The sequence below is a fragment of the Vicia villosa genome, linkage group LG2, assembly GCF_029867415.1.
Source record: "Vicia villosa cultivar HV-30 ecotype Madison, WI linkage group LG2, Vvil1.0, whole genome shotgun sequence".
Taxonomy (NCBI): Eukaryota; Viridiplantae; Streptophyta; class Magnoliopsida; order Fabales; family Fabaceae; genus Vicia; species Vicia villosa.
In genome coordinates, this window is record NC_081181.1 from 207486345 (window position 1) to 207502297 (window position 15953).

The 15953-nt window shown below is 32.0% G+C and overlaps 2 protein-coding genes and 1 non-coding gene across 10 annotated transcripts in view; all 3 read right to left on the reverse strand.

The window, feature by feature from the left end:
- Nucleotides 1-1936: 1936 nt before the first annotated feature.
- LOC131653712 (sugar transport protein 10-like) lies at nucleotides 1937-8170 on the reverse strand. Of its 6 annotated transcripts, none has more exons than XM_058923976.1 (8): nucleotides 7842-8170; nucleotides 7149-7240; nucleotides 6597-7024; nucleotides 5382-5493; nucleotides 4855-5002; nucleotides 3360-3885; nucleotides 2630-3253; nucleotides 1937-2527 (listed from the first exon to the last, which is right to left on the reverse strand). In XM_058923976.1, exons 6-8 carry the CDS (start codon nucleotides 3816-3818, stop codon nucleotides 2078-2080), a joined length of 1533 nt encoding a protein of 510 aa, XP_058779959.1. In that variant the 5' UTR covers nucleotides 3819-3885; nucleotides 4855-5002; nucleotides 5382-5493; nucleotides 6597-7024; nucleotides 7149-7240; nucleotides 7842-8170; the 3' UTR covers nucleotides 1937-2077. The 6 variants fall into 6 exon arrangements, with proteins under 6 accessions (XP_058779959.1, XP_058779964.1, XP_058779962.1 ...); XM_058923981.1 differs by having other exon boundaries at nucleotides 5356-5493; XM_058923979.1 differs by having other exon boundaries at nucleotides 7149-7257.
- Nucleotides 7874-7946, reverse strand: TRNAA-AGC (transfer RNA alanine (anticodon AGC)). Its single transcript has one exon. It is a non-coding gene; the product is annotated as a tRNA-Ala (tRNA).
- A 5439-nt stretch (nucleotides 8171-13609) lies between the features above and the next one.
- The window catches only part of LOC131653713 (sugar transport protein 10-like), a 48873-nt gene continuing 46529 nt past the window's right edge, over nucleotides 13610-15953 (reverse strand). For all 3 annotated transcript variants that reach the window (XM_058923984.1, XM_058923983.1, XM_058923982.1), the window contains 3 exons: nucleotides 15071-15596; nucleotides 14341-14964; nucleotides 13610-14238 (listed from right to left, as the gene is read on the reverse strand). In XM_058923984.1, the coding sequence (XP_058779967.1) occupies nucleotides 13789-14238; nucleotides 14341-14964; nucleotides 15071-15529 (1533 nt within the window). In that variant the 5' untranslated portion in view covers nucleotides 15530-15596 and the 3' untranslated portion in view covers nucleotides 13610-13788. The remainder of the gene's footprint in view (nucleotides 14239-14340; nucleotides 14965-15070; nucleotides 15597-15953) is intronic.

A 15953-nucleotide genomic window follows, 5' to 3' on the forward strand; every position in this document is an offset into this window, starting at 1 on the left:
TGAATGAACAGGGATGTTAGGTTTTGGTGAACTTGATGAATTTGATGAAATTGACGAATGTTTTGATGTTAGATGACCTCTAAAATATGTTAAAATTGCAGTATATTATGTTACTTGATGATGTTTTGATGTTAGAATGATTATGGTGTGATTGGATTGGAATTGGGAGAGGAAGGATGTCAAAATCACAGCAAAATTCTGCACAAGACGCAGCATGCGTCGACCTAAGTGTCAGTTGCGTCGACATATTCAGCAAATTTGCGTCGACCTATAGTGTCGACGAGCGCTTACCCGAGAGTGGTGGAAATTCTTTGCGTCGACCTAAAGGGGTCCATGCGTCGATGCACAACATGCAATTTTTGAAAAATATTCTGAAGGTCATAACTTTTGATCCGTTTGTCCGATTTATGTGCCGTTTTGGGCGTTGCAAAGCTAATTATATGTTTTACATGATAAAGTGATAAAATGGGCAGTGGCCGACTTTATTTCAAAACTCGATTTAATTACTTTGATGATAATTAAACATTGTGTGCATATAATGTGATGTGTGACAATGTGATTGATGTGGTGAAGGATTTGACTGTTATTATTATTATTATTATTATTGTTATGGTGATGGATGCATGATTATTTGAATGATGTTGAAAACATGTACATACTTATTCGGTGATGTGGTGATGAGATGAATTGTTCATCGTTATTGGTGATGTTTTAAGTATGATATGTGTGTACATTCATTCATATGCATTCGGTGATGGATTCCGGTGATGTTTGGATCAATTGGCGGACATAATTCCCATTGTGCGGAATTGGTGTCGATGGACCGTATCTCGATGAGGAGTAGGTCAGTTGGTGAATAGGTTCAGCCCATGGTTTGGTACCACATGCATTAGTGTCAGTTCATTCATATACACTATAACATGTTATGACTTGCAATGAATTGTATTGTGAATGATGATGTATTTGGAGTATGTTGATGGATGTGAATTGTGGAATGTTTGTATACATGTAGGATTGAGTGATTGATAATTCCTTAACGATTCATTGCTTACGACTATATAATACTCGTTAATTGTGAATGAAACTCACCCTTACATGTTGTTTTTCAGATTGAGGAGTAGAGGCTTAACTGATTCGGTGAGGATAGCTCTTAGAGTTCATCCATGAGTCGTGTCGGTCATGCTCTGATTGTAACACTGGGGAACGCTAGTTTAGAGATGAATCACTCTAATTGGTTTTGTTGTTTTATAATTGTATTGGATTAACTCGCATGGATGATGAATATGCAATGTTACGAATTATAATCCGCTGTGTTGAACATGAATTGTGTTTTATGTTAAATTGTTCCTCTTGTGGCATGACAATTGACTATGTTATTTTATGTTAAAATAATTGTGATACCCTTGTATTTCATGTTTACTCTGAATTATTTCCGCGGGGTTTATAAGGGTGTTACATGTGCTCGCTTAGAAGGCCCATGAAACTGGCCTAACAAGCCTTACTTGTAGAAAAGGACTTTGACAAGGTCTTTGTGTGTTATTTTGTGTGTTAACAAGCCTTGCTTGTAGAAAAGGACTTTGACAAGGTCTTTGTGTGTTATTTTGTGTTTTATTAGTCTTTTTTACGTGTTTTGGTTAATGTGCAAATAAAAAGTCCGAGCAAATGTTTTATCACTTATTATTAATAAATCGAAAGTTTTCTATCGATTATTTATAAAATAAATTAATAAATAACTATGTATTTTTATGTAATTTTGGAAGGTATCAGAAATATCCTTCTAACTAATACAAATTCACAAGGTTAAAAACTTTACATTATTAAAGAGACTATGATTGCTTCTTTTTTTATGCCATTAAAAAATTTATAATTAAAGTATTAAATTGAGAAGAATCAACTTTATCAAAAATTATAAGCATAATATATTAGAGCAGCAATATATTACAAACTATTCCTAAATTAATACAAATATTTTTTAAAAGAAAAATCTTAAATACAAGATGACAATAACAACATCAGATAGAATTAGCTGAAATTATTATTATATTGTCTAGGCCCCGAGATTTTTCTAATATTGAAATCAAGCAACGTCCTTGTGGTCATGATCAACATCAACATCTGAAACAAACTTTGTCCAAAACCAATGAGACTTCCACACTTTATTCATTTCTTCAATTGGGACATTATTTGTCTCGGGAAAAAACAGGAAAATGAAAACTGTCATTATAAGCACAAAGCCAGCAAAGAAGAAGAAAAGTCCAAACTTCAAGTGACAAAGCATAGCTAGAAAAACTTGAGCAATGACAAAGGTGAACAACATGTTCACAGCAACATTGGTAGCCTGACCTGCAGAGCGAACCTCAAGAGAGCATATTTCACTTGGAACTAACCATCCCAATGGACCCCAAGACCATGCGAATGCGGCAACATACGCGCATATGAAGAACAGAAGACGATTAGCTTCATAAGCTTTAATTGAGCCTTCACCGTTAACTCCAAACTTAGCAGCAATCATGCTTCCAACAACAATCTACAATTAATAACCATAACATTTATATAAGGTATTCTTGAAAAACTGATTAATGAATGGAAAATATAAATAATTAATTATTAGTTAAGCTGCAATAATCACCTGACAAATAAACATTTGGACACCACCTTGAAGAAACAAAATCTTTCTTCCAAACTTGTCCACAATGAAGATGGAAACAAAAGTAGCAAGAACATTGACACCTCCGCTAATTACTGCGGACATGAGGGAAGCATCGCTTCCAAAGCCCAAAGTTTTGAAAAGGACAGGGGCATAAAACATGATAACATTGATGCCTGTGAGTTGTTGAAAGAACGGAATGAGAGAGCAAAATGTTAGTTGAGGTCTGTATCTCAATTGAGTAATATTCTTCCATGGATGTTCCACCTTTTTGGCTTCCTCGCTAGCATCAATTAGATCTTGAAACTCCTCATCGACATTATCAATGCCACGAATCTTTTGCAACATTTTCTTAGCTCCTTCTTGTTGACCCCTTTCAATCATAGAGTTTGGTGTGTCGCCTAAGAAAAAAGATCCTATACACAACAAAATTGCAGGGACAGCTCCGACACCCAAAGAAATTCTCCATCCACTCTCAAGATTGGAAGTAAAGTAGTTAATAATGTTTGCCCCTAGGATTCCAATAGTGATCATCATTTGGAAGCCCATGTTGAGTGCACCTCTAATCTTTGCTGGAGCCATTTCAGACAAATACACTGGAACGGACTGTTTATGAGTAACAAAAAGTTATATACAACTAAACTTGCAATATTCTTGATCATTTATACATAAAACAAAAACAAAAAAATGTAAAAATGATACCAATTTTTACCTGATTACAATATCCTACACCAAAGCCAAGTAATATACGACCAATGATAAGCATTTCTATATTGACAGCAAAACCATTAAGCAATGCACCAGTAAGAAAAAACAAGCCACCCGTAAACATTGAGGCCTTGCGTCCTAACATCCTTGTAGTTGTGGAAGCAAAGAAAGAAGCTATTAAAGCTGCAAGATACAAGGAAGATGTGAACAGAGTAAGGAGCTCGTTATCAAATTTGCAATACATGCTCTCGTGTCCAGACTCATCTTTCATTTGTTTGTAAACACCGGGGAAGAACTTAACCAAGAATGGTTCCATAGAAGTCACTCCTCCAGTAATACCAAGATCATAACCAAAAAGTAGACCTCCCATGGCCGCCACCAAACATGTGACCAAAACAAACATTGTAACCTTTCCCTCATATTGCCTTCCATTTTTTGAAGCAACTAAAACTCCACCCGCCATCGTTTGAATTTGTGTATCTTAAAATTTAGGTATTTCTCTGATCAAGACTTGTGCTCAATTTCTTTCTCTACATATTAGATGTTAAAATTTATGATTATTTTATAGTGTAAATACTTTCTAACAAGATGACGGGAAGTTATAACGAACAAACAAGTTTTTCAACAATACATATCAATTTAGTATTTTTTATCGTTAGCATCCTTGTAAATTGTTAAGTTACGAGGCATTATTTTGCTAGATTTGGTGTCAATACACTATTATAAGGATTTAAGATTAAAGATAATTTTTGTATTGAATTATCAACGTAATGATATGATAAACATCGTTAAATAAATCTCACCTGACACTGTTATTCTATATATAGTATAATGGAACAAGTAATTGAAAATTTAGTTGAATCCCATTTTATTACAAAAATAAATTATCATTAAGTTTTTAAAATTATTTTAATGTCAGATTAGTTTACTATCTCTAAATTTTTTTTTTAATTTAATGTTTTTGAATTAATAATCAAATATATAATCACTTGATGTCAAAACTCTTGATGACGGAACTGATCCCCGAACTGGACTAAACCGGTGGTGAAAATCAATATATATATATATATATATATATATATATATATATATATATATATAAGGCATATCATATGAGAATGTTTTTTTTATATGAGAATGTGAGAATGAATCTGAAAGGTTTCTTTTCTGTGATTTATGATCATTCATGCTAGCTATTTCATCCTAATTCTTCAATTCTTGGTCCTGGTCCTATTAGAGTAAAAAAAAAGGAAAGAAAATCTCTAATATATAAAGCTACTAATCAGCATAAGAACTTTATTATAAAAAACAGATGACAAAGGGAATAAAAGTTCCATAAGTAATCATTCCCTTGTGTTTCATAACATAAAAATAAACATATTGGAGACTGGAGTACCGCTAATATCAACAATATGACTAATTTATATATATTTGTTTTCTGTATTCCACGAGAATCAAATTAAAACAGAAACGAAAAAAATATATACTAGAGAACTGACCTCCCAAATGTCATCAAATAGTGTGGGATCGTAGAGGAACATTAGCAAGTGTCTTCAAATTCAGCTTTAGCAAATCATTAACATTCAAATAACTATCACTTCTCATATTCAATTTCAATTCAGATGCCATATGACGTAAAATCCGGTCCTGCAGATATTAAACAAAAGCATAATGTGAGTAAATTGCTTAGTAAAAGAATTAGGCACAAAACAGTTTAGTTAAGTCATAGCATAGAGTTCATCTGCTATGTTGCTCCAATCCCATGCAAACAAAATACACATTATTTTTCAAAAGAAACTGCTTTTAAAAGTCTAAAGTTACAAGAAATATTCCGTAAAAATGCTTCCTTCCTTAATCAAAGCATGACATATTGACAAACTTCTTTCCACTCATGAAAAGAATGAGAATATCCACTTTATTTTCAAATAAAAGAACAAAGACAAATGAAACTTGCATTATGTAGCTACAAAGGAAGAAAAAAATGTTAATGTAAACAAAACCTTTTAGAGGGCCAAGTAATGCTTACAGGAACCTACTAAGAGCGTCAATTTTATCCTTTCCCGAGCCACTCGCACCGCCACCACCACGCCCTCTTGTTCTTTCTCTATCATTTCTTGTATCAAAAGCCCTTGCCAGAACTGCCCACAAAATATCGAAAAGCATAAAACTCTCAGCTTGACTCTTGTAATGGAAGCTACTGATAAGTGATAAGTCAATAACTGATAATCAACACAAGTAAAAGCAATCAATTTCACAAACTTATCCATAGTACTGGATCACTAGAAATAAACATGAAAATCCAATCCAATACATAGCAGTACACATAGTTAGAAACAGAAAAGAGATTAAGAACTAGAAAGGAGTTGGTTATAAACAAGATCCCATTGGTCTTGTTTATGCATATACCTTCTTCATAGTTGCAGGGACACATCCATGAATTTCAATCTCTTTTTGATTCTTATATGTCTTAGCCACACAACATAAACCATAAATTAATTTTTAGGGATACATAAATTTTTAGTCTTTATAAATATCTATTTTTTAGGTTTAGTCCCTATAAAAAAATTATCCTTTTTTTATAACCAATATACGTGTACTGAATATCCACTGTCGTTTAGCAGTGACTAATCTCTGTCAAAGAACCCGTTGGACACACAAAGTGGGTTCTTCCCTCTCAACCGGATAAAATTCTATACTTTTACTTCCCACATTTTACAAGCAAACAAAAAAATAGTCCTTTTAGTTCCTGTAGAGGGACTTGAAGTAGCATGGCTTTATAGAAAGTGAAGACCAAAGACTTATAAAATTTCTATAAACACTACTAAATTAGAAAGGTTCGTGATTTACATGGGTTAGACTTAAAAGGTTCATGATTTAGTAAGAACTAATAACATATTTAACATTAATTTTTTTCCTATTTGGCACCGCCATTGAGTATTATTACCATTGCTTAAAATTCCTCCATCCATCACCGGTCCATGGTCTTTCACGAAAAACTAAACACATTCACATTTCATGTCCAACAAAATGTCAAACTCTTTCATTCACACTCCAAATTAACCAAACTCTTCAAAATTCACAAATTTTCTTACAATGATATAAGAACAACATTGACATAAAAGGCAGGCACTAATTTTCACAAAAAAACGTAAATTTAAACATGCTCGTTGATGGAAATACAGAATAGAAAACAAAAGAAACAAAGTTTGTGAGTATTGAGGAAGGGTTAAAATACAATTACCTTGGAGTGGCAGAAGCAGTGTTACTAGGAGCAGAAAGTGCTGAATGAAGTAGCTGGGGAAAATGCACTTCCAAGGTATGACACTGAAGATTATAACCAAATCCTTCTAAATGCTTGACCAAATGGTGTTAACAAAAAGAGTCACATATCAATGTTTGACAGAAGAATTATTCCACAAACAAATTTTGATATACTCAAAATCTTTGTGAAAAAATGAATGCTGATCAGGTATTGTTAAGTAAAAGATGTTGATATTTTCATATTCTGTTGTGTTTGAAGTGAACTAATCAAATGTAAAATTTTGCAGGATTATTGTCCAGACCCAGAGAAATACTATCATTACACGGTTCCTGTGGAAAGGTCAAAACCAAATATTCTGTTGGAGATTCTTCTTGAAGCAACCAAATCAGTGAAGTCATATCCATGCTCTGAAGTAACAGATATGAGTGTCAGTGAAGCTAGTGGATTTTTTGCTGATTGAATAGCAATGATCTTGTCTATATTTAGGAGAAACCGAAACTGAAATCGTGTGAAAATGACTAATAATATCACCTTCCAAGTCAGTATCTTTCATGTCGTAAACAGAGAAGCGTGCTTTATAGTCCGCCACCAGGCGTCGAACTCAGCAATGTTTGATCAACTCCCTGCACAAAATGTACAACTAAACCATCCACACCCATAATCAAATGTAAGGCTCGTAATCTAATCTTACTATAGAAATAATAAGAATATGTAAGTTTTGAAATCGAAAACTATAAGAATATTTGCAAATTATCATATCAGAAAAAACAAATCTCTATATCAAACAAGAATCTAATAATTATTTGTTAGCATATAATCGACCTTCAAAATTAAAGAAGTTACAGAAACTTTGATCATCAACTCTATGCTTGAAACAACTTCTGGATTTATTTTCTAGGTTATAACTTATAAGGAACAGTCCACAATCGCAAAAACGGCCGTTACCAGCAGGTGCCGATACCAATACCGTTATTCGCCGTTGTTATGTTAAAAGAAAACAAATTATGCTTAATTCACAAAGCGACAACCGCATTCAGTGTCAAAACACCTGTACCGACCGAAATAACGAAAGCTTTTACGCGGCCGCGATTGCACAAAAATGTAGCTCATCAGTAGTACAAGGCAACTAAAAAAAATAAGTAATAATCATTTGCCAGTTATCAAAAGATAGACTATGAATTAGGTGAAGGCATAAAAGGAAGGAAGAGAGGTTGAAGAACAAACCCTAGCAATCGTGATCGATCGATTAATCAAAATGGAGATGCGGGGTATCGATCCCCGTACCTCTCGCATGCTAAGCGAGCGCTCTACCATCTGAGCTACATCCCCGTCTTGTATACTATCTAGTTGTGAAACATCCAGAGACCAGAATCACAGAGCTTACTACATTCAGTTCCTTCCTTTGATGTTTACTTTTCGTAGTAAGCAAATAAAGTTCTTTAGACTGCAGAAACGAGGTTCAACTCAAAGAGCTTTCTACTCAAAAGGAACAAGATGAAGATGAAGAGAGCAACGTAGATGTGGCGAATGCGGAGGACATGTAAATTGTTTATGATGATTAAAAAACATTTATTTGTTGTTGGTTTTATTAGTTTAATGATTATTTTATCGTGGAATCGACAATTTACTCAACTTTGTGCGTCTCTTGGGCTAGCATAGAACTCATCGTCTAATCATTAATAGACACATAGAGGTAGAGGGGCGAACTTAATATTGAGCGTGCCAGAATGGGTGTTTAATGCAAAGAAGGTATTTAAGTTTGAGAACACCTCCTCACATTCACTTGTCCATCAAGCTTCTCCTTTTTCTTTAAAGTGGTGAAAAAATTGAAAATATTGTCACCTGAACAATAAAGGAAATGAGTTAAGACGGTTAAGTGTCTTGTTAGTTGTTGGACTTCTTTTAAGCTGGAAGGGTTTCTCATATTGATGATGGTCTAACACTTATCTATGTTCGCATATGTATCTCTCTAGGTTAACATAAAACCAAGGAAATTATTCACGTGTACTTCAAAGGAACACTTAGCATGATTTAGGCCCATGTTATAGCTCCTGAATGATTCCAAGATGTCTTTCAGATCTACAATGTGGCTCTTCCTTGCTGGGTGAGAATATGGACAATAAACAGTGTAGAGTGGGGGTGAATATGGACAATTGTCACACTGGATTCTACAACCACAATTTTCAGGTTTAATTAACAAGTAGACAAAATTAAATTACCAATTTTAACAAAATCTACACCTTTACAATTAATCGCTACTGAAAGAGAATTTTGTAGCCAATAGACTCTTTGACATATTTTAGGATTCTCTTGATTTCTACAAAGTGAGACACCTTTAGTCTCTCCATGAATCTACTTACAATACTAACACTAAACGCAAATATGGCCGTGTATTGCACAAGTAATGTAATGATCCAATCAACCTTCTATATTGAGTAGGATCTACATTATGTTCCTCTTCATTCTTGGACAACTACAACCTTGCTTCAGCTGGTGTAATGGCAGCATTACAATGCTCCATGTCAAACCTCTTCAATATCTTAATGGCATATCTCCATTGATGCATAAGCATTCCCCTTTTTGATTTGTGGAACTCTATGCCAAGGAATTATGTTCTTGTTGTGTCTTCTTGTTGTATTATCTTGTTACTTCCTTTTTTTAATCTTCAGCTCCTTATATAGGTAGAACAAAAGAGACGTTGGAAGTTACTTGTACAAGTGTCTTTGTTGAATAAGTAGTTTCCAAGAGAGAGATGTTGGAGTAATACGATGAGGATCTTCATCTTCTGAGTAAACTCTTTATCCTTTGTGTCTTTCTCAAGTAAGGTTCCCATAGGAATGGAGTGGTAGACTGCAGAAATCATATCTTTCAGTCTTGTGCTAAAATCTCTAGTTGACTTTCTACATAATTCCAGCAATCTGATAAGATGGAACTGCTTTTGCATAGAGTACGGTTAGTGACTGTTTGTACTTGTGTTTTCAGCAAGGCGCTCGAAGCTCAGTTTGAATATCAGATGCTAAGTCTGTTTTGGCGCTGAGGTCTTATTTCAAATCCAGATTTTTGATCATTTGGAATCTAAATTTCATGCTTCTTATATACAAGCTAATTAAGTGGGTCAGAACCAAGTTAATAACTAACTTTAATAAATATGCACACTTAAGCAAACATTAGTATACCCTTTTTATTTATTAAGTACTTTTGTTATCATCAAAATCTAAGGAGTATGAATATGAACATATATTGTTCCAATATTTTTGGCCAGGATAACCATAAACCAAATTAAGATTTAGAACGGGTTGATCTTGAACCAAAAAAATATTTTGACTGAGATGAGCTTATAAATCAAAAAGGCGACTTAGAATCTTAATCCCCTATACCAAATCTTTTAATCAGGTTTAGCTTTTAACCCAAATACACAATTCCTTATGGATAAGATATTCAACCAAAAGAAAATACTCCTTGGTTAATTTGGAACAATTCTCTTTCCATAATTACAAATGTCTCACTAAACAAAAGAACTTTTTCAAAGTGCAACAACTAAATTTAAGTGAGAGAAAGTAAAGGAAAATAATTTTTAGAGTGAGTGGGGAGTGAGATATGAAGGCTCGTGTTTTTGGATGTGAAAATGTAAAAAGAAGGACCTCTAATCATAGGCTAAAGGGAAGCACAAAAAAGGAAAATTTCCCACGCCAAATTTAATGTGCCAATTGATTGGCACCTTGCTCCAGTCGATTGGAAGGCCTCAAAGAAACGTTTAAGATGTCTAAAAAGAAAGGAAAGGATATAAAGTCATTGTCGTTCATTAAGACATTATCCCAAACATTTAAGCACATCCTTTGCACTAACTCAGTCGATTATGTATAAGTGCCAATAGATTTGACAGAGCAAAATTTGTCAAAAAAACATTGAGACAGTTCCTAATTCAACTGGCACGACTTCAAAACATATTTAGGAATAATTCTTTAAGAAAAATAAGTTTTAAATCTTATTTGTGTGTGTGTGTGTGTGTTTGTGTGTGTGTGTAACTTAGTCGTATAACTTTATGAAAAATCTCTTGTGCTTTTATAATATATTGTTCACTCAGACGCGACAGGGAAAACTTTCACACTTCCCATCTTTCACATTTCGAAGCTTCAAGACTTGTAAGATAACCCAATCATATAAATATTTTTTTGAATTCTTCTTGGAGATAAGGCTTGAGATTTATTCAAGTTAAGTGTCATCATTAGAGAGGTTTGTAGTGATCATCAAATCCTAGTTAATTTGTCTACATCTTGAATCATATACTCCATTTAGTTGTCATGGTCAAAAGCTTATGTATCATTTTATCGAGAGCCTCCTTGATTCCTTAACCTACAAAACATGATTCCACACTATTTTGTTGAGATTTAAGATGAACCTTATTTCTTCATAGGATTGAGAAAGGTACGCTCACTAGGCACACCACTGATCTTTGCCTAGCGCACCTACTTTCTTTCTTGTTACGCAATGATAGTTGTCATGCAACTTGCCTTAGCCTTCCTAGCTTGCTAGTTGCGCCGCCCATCTTTGACTAGCGCACTAATCCTTCCTTCACTATGAAGTAATTTATCCTTGAAGTTTTCTCTCACTTGTGCTCGCTTAGCAGGCCCATGGACCTGACCTAGCAAGCCTTGCTTGTAGGAAAGGATTTTTACAAGGTCTTTGTATGTTGTTTTGTGTTTTATTAGTCATTTTTACGTGTTTTGGTTAATGTGCAAGTAAAAAGTTCATTAAGATATTTTATCACTTATCATTAATAAATTGAAAGTTTTTTATCGATTATTTGTAAAAATAAATTAATAAATAACTATGTATTTTACATAATTTTGAGAGATAACAGTAATATCCTTGTACTAATACAAATTCACAAGATTAAAAACTTTTCATTATTAAAGAGGTTATGATTGCTTCTTTTTTTTCCCAATTACTTTCATTGGCATTTTTTTTTTCAAATTTACTACTAGGTTCTATTCTCTCTTTTTATTCAATTTTGTTTTATGTGTTTTTAAATTTCATTTTTGTTGTGGTTATTCTTTCAGTTTTTTCTATGATGTAATGGTTTTGTTTGATTTTAAAGGAATTTACGCCCATTGTTATAAGCTGAATACCAAGAGGGTCTTCAGTCTAAATTGATTATGCATCTAAGAATTTTCATAAGAGAAAATACATGTATTATCATGTTAAATAGAAAGTCACAAGAGTTATTTTATTAATTTTAAAAAAAAATTGTTATTGAATAAAAAATTTAGGAAATTTGTTTACTGACCCCCTAACCTTCTTGGTCACTTCCGGCGAAATTCACAGAATGTCCCTATATTTCGGAAATGTATCTCCGAAATCACTTTTTATTTGAAAAAAAGTTGATTTCGGAAGTGCACTTCGAAAACACAAAAAAAAAAGGTATTTTCGGAGATGTATCTCCGAAAACAAAAAAAAAAATTGTTTTCCGAGATGTATTTCCGAATCACTTTTTTTTGAGAGGGGTGTCTTCGAAAATGCATATCCGAAATATTCTAATTTTTGGTCTTGGAATGTTTCGGACATGCATTTCCGAAAAAATTCAATAATTATTAAAAAATTAAAATAAAGGAGAATTAATACAGTATAATTAATTGTATTAATTAAAAGATATTATTAAATATATATGGTTATCATTAAAATATAATAATAATTATTAACATCTTTTTTTAAATTAAAATATTTTGTAGTTATTATTTATAATTAAATTTTTTCAACAATTTTTTATGCACTATTACCTTATTTACAAATAAATTATTTGATACTTTATTTTAATTGAATAGAATTTAATTTTAATAAAATATAAAAAACAATGAAAATATTTTTTAAAAAATTAAAAAGAAACTTTTTAACTTTAATCTTTATTAATTTATTTTTTAACTATTATTAACTATTTAAAAAGTAAATAGTTGAATTATTAAATAAATTATTTATAAAATTGCAACTATTTAACTAAATTATTGAGATTTTCTAAAAGTAATTACGTTAATTATAAAATAGCTAAATTATAAATATAAGTAGTTTAATAGTGAATTATAAAATATAATTTTAACTTTAATTAAAATTTATTACGTTGGTTTTAAAATATCTAAATGTAATAAAATTTATAAAAAAATACAATTAAAATTTTAATTTTAACAATTAAAACTTAACTCAAATTTAAAAATAAATTAATAAAATTTAAAAATTAAATAGGAAATTTATTAAACTGATAATAATTTAAATTTGTATTGATAAAATGTCATAAAAAAATCATTTGAAATACACAAGTGCACCACGTGAAACTTTGCAAAAAAAAAATTAATTAAAATAGTAGCAAATAATTTAGAGGAATCAAAATTTATAATTTTTTTAATATACTAAAAATAATAGTTGATAGATTCAAAAGAATAAAGAAACAAAATATCAAAATGAAAAAAAAAATTATTAATTGATAAAAATAAAATGAACTTTTGGGTAGTTTTTGGGTCATTATAATATAATAAATTCATTCTAATTTTGTGTATCATTATTAATTCAATATAACAAATTTCCAAAATTATTAACATATCTTTTTTTTATTCTAAAAGAAATGTACTTATTCTATTTATAAGATGTTTTATTTGATCGGTCCAAAATTTGAAATGGTTGTTCCCTATAATTAAAATTGATATATTTGTCTTTATTAATTAATAAACAGTATAAATCTTTGAAGATCTTAATTTTAAACCACCTTTTCAAAATAATTCTATACTTCAAAACTTCTGCGTTTTTTTCGGAAGTGTACTTCCGAAATCCCAAAAAATGAGATTTCCATTACCGAATTCTGGAAAAAATTTATAAAAAAAAAATTCGAAAATGCATTTCCAAAATAAAGGTATTTAGGGGTTTTCGCTAGGGGTCAACCCCATAGGGAGGTGAAGAAAGAAATTCTCAAAATTTATAATTAAAGTATTAAATTGAGAAGAATCAGCTTTATCAAAAATTATAAGTATATTATATTATAGCCACAATATATTAAAAACTATTCCTAAATTAATACAAATATTTTTTAAAATAAAGCTTAAATACAAGATGACTAACAACATCAAATAGAATTAACTGAAATTATAATATATATTATCTAGGCCCAGAGATTTTTCTAATATTGAAATCAAGCAACGTCCTTGTGGTCATGATCAACATCAACATCTGAAACAAACTTTGTCCAAAACCAATGAGACTTCCACACTGTATTCATTTCTTCAATTGGGACATTATTTGTCTCGGGAAAAAACAGGAAAATGAAAACTGTCATTATAAGCACAAAGCCAGCAAAGAAGAAGAAAAGTCCAAACTTCAAGTGACAAAGCATAGCTAGAAAAACTTGAGCAATGACAAAGGTGAACAACATATTCACAGCAACATTGGTAGCCTGACCTGCAGAGCGAACCTCAAGAGAGCATATTTCACTTGGAACTAACCATCCCAATGGACCCCAAGACCATGCAAATGCGGCAACATACGCGCATATGAAGAACAGAAGACGATTAGCTTCATAAGCTTTAATTGAGCCTTCACCGTTAACTCCAAACTTAGCAGCAATCATGCTTCCAACAACAATCTACAATTAATAACCATAACATTTATATAAGGTATTCTTGAAAAACTGATTAATGAATGGAAAATATAAATAATTAATTATTAGTTAAGCTGCAATAATCACCTGACAAATAAACATTTGGACACCACCTTGAAGAAACAAAATCTTTCTTCCAAACTTGTCCACAATGAAGATGGAAACAAAAGTAGCAAGAACATTGACACCTCCGCTAATTACTGCGGACATGAGGGAAGCATCGCTTCCAAAGCCCAAAGTTTTGAAAAGGACAGGGGCATAAAACATGATAACATTGATGCCTGTGAGTTGTTGAAAGAACGGAATGAGAGAGCAAAATGTTAGTTGAGGTCTGTATCTCAATTGAGTAATATTCTTCCATGGATGTTCCACCTTTTTGGCTTCCTCGCTAGCATCAATTAGATCTTGAAACTCCTCATCGACATTATCAATGCCACGAATCTTTTGCAACATTTTCTTAGCTCCTTCTTGTTGACCCCTTTCAATCATAGAGTTTGGTGTGTCGCCTAAGAAAAAAGATCCTATACACAACAAAATTGCAGGGACAGCTCCGACACCCAAAGAAATTCTCCATCCACTCTCAAGATTGGAAGTAAAGTAGTTAATAATGTTTGCCCCTAGGATTCCAATAGTGATCATCATTTGGAAGCCCATGTTGAGTGCACCTCTAATCTTTGCTGGAGCCATTTCAGACAAATACACTGGAACTGACTGTTTATGAGTAACAAAATGTTATATGCAACTAAACTTGCAATATTCTTGATCATTTATACATAAAACAAAAACAAAAAATTGTAAAAATGATACCAATTTTTACCTGATTACAATATCCTACACCAAAGCCAAGTAATATACGACCAATGATAAGCATTTCTATATTGACAGCAAAACCATTAAGCAATGCACCAGTAAGAAAAAACAAGCCACCCGTAAACATTGAGGCCTTGCGTCCTAACATCCTTGTAGTTGTGGAAGCAAAGAAAGAAGCTATTAAAGCTGCAAGATACAAGGAAGATGTGAACAGAGTAAGGAGCTCGTTATCAAATTTGCAATACATGCTCTCGTGTCCAGACTCATCTTTCATTTGTTTGTAAACACCGGGGAAGAACTTAACCAAGAATGGTTCCATGGAAGTCACTCCTCCGGTAATACCAAGATCATAACCAAAAAGTAGACCTCCCATGGCCGCCACCAAACATGTAACCAAAACAAACATTGTAACCTTCCCCTCATATTGCCTTCCATTTTTTGAAGCAACTAAAACTCCACCCGCCATCGTTTGAATTTGTGTATCTTAAAATTTAGGTATTTCTATGATGAAGACTTGTGCTCAATTTCTTTCTCTACACATATTAGATGTTAAATTTTATGATTATTTTATAGTGTAAATAATTTCTAACAAGATGACAGGAAGTCGTAAAGAACATACAAGTTTTTCAACAATACATATCAATTTAGTATTTTTTATCGTTAGCATCCTTGTAAATTGTTAAGTTATGAACATTATTTTGCTAGATTTGGTGTCAATACACTATTATAAGGATTTTATATTAAAGATAATTCTTGTATTGAATTATCAACGTAATTATATGATAAACATTGTTGAACAAATCTCAACTGACACTCTGTTATTCTATTTATAGTATAATGGGACAAGTAATTGAAAATTTAGTTGAATCCCATTTTATTACAAAAATAAA

Excerpts from the sequence above, each read along its gene's own strand:
- LOC131653712 (XM_058923976.1), bottom strand. The coding sequence starts at position 3,818 with ATGGCGGGTGGAGTTTTAGTTGCTTCAAAAAATGGAAGGCAATATGAG. Across the intron at positions 3,254-3,359 it reads GTGTAGGATATTGTAATCAG|TCCGTTCCAGTGTATTTGTC; the intron begins GTAAAAATTGGT and ends ACTCATAAACAG. Across the intron at positions 2,528-2,629 it reads TCCAAATGTTTATTTGTCAG|ATTGTTGTTGGAAGCATGAT; the intron begins GTGATTATTGCA and ends TATTAATTGTAG.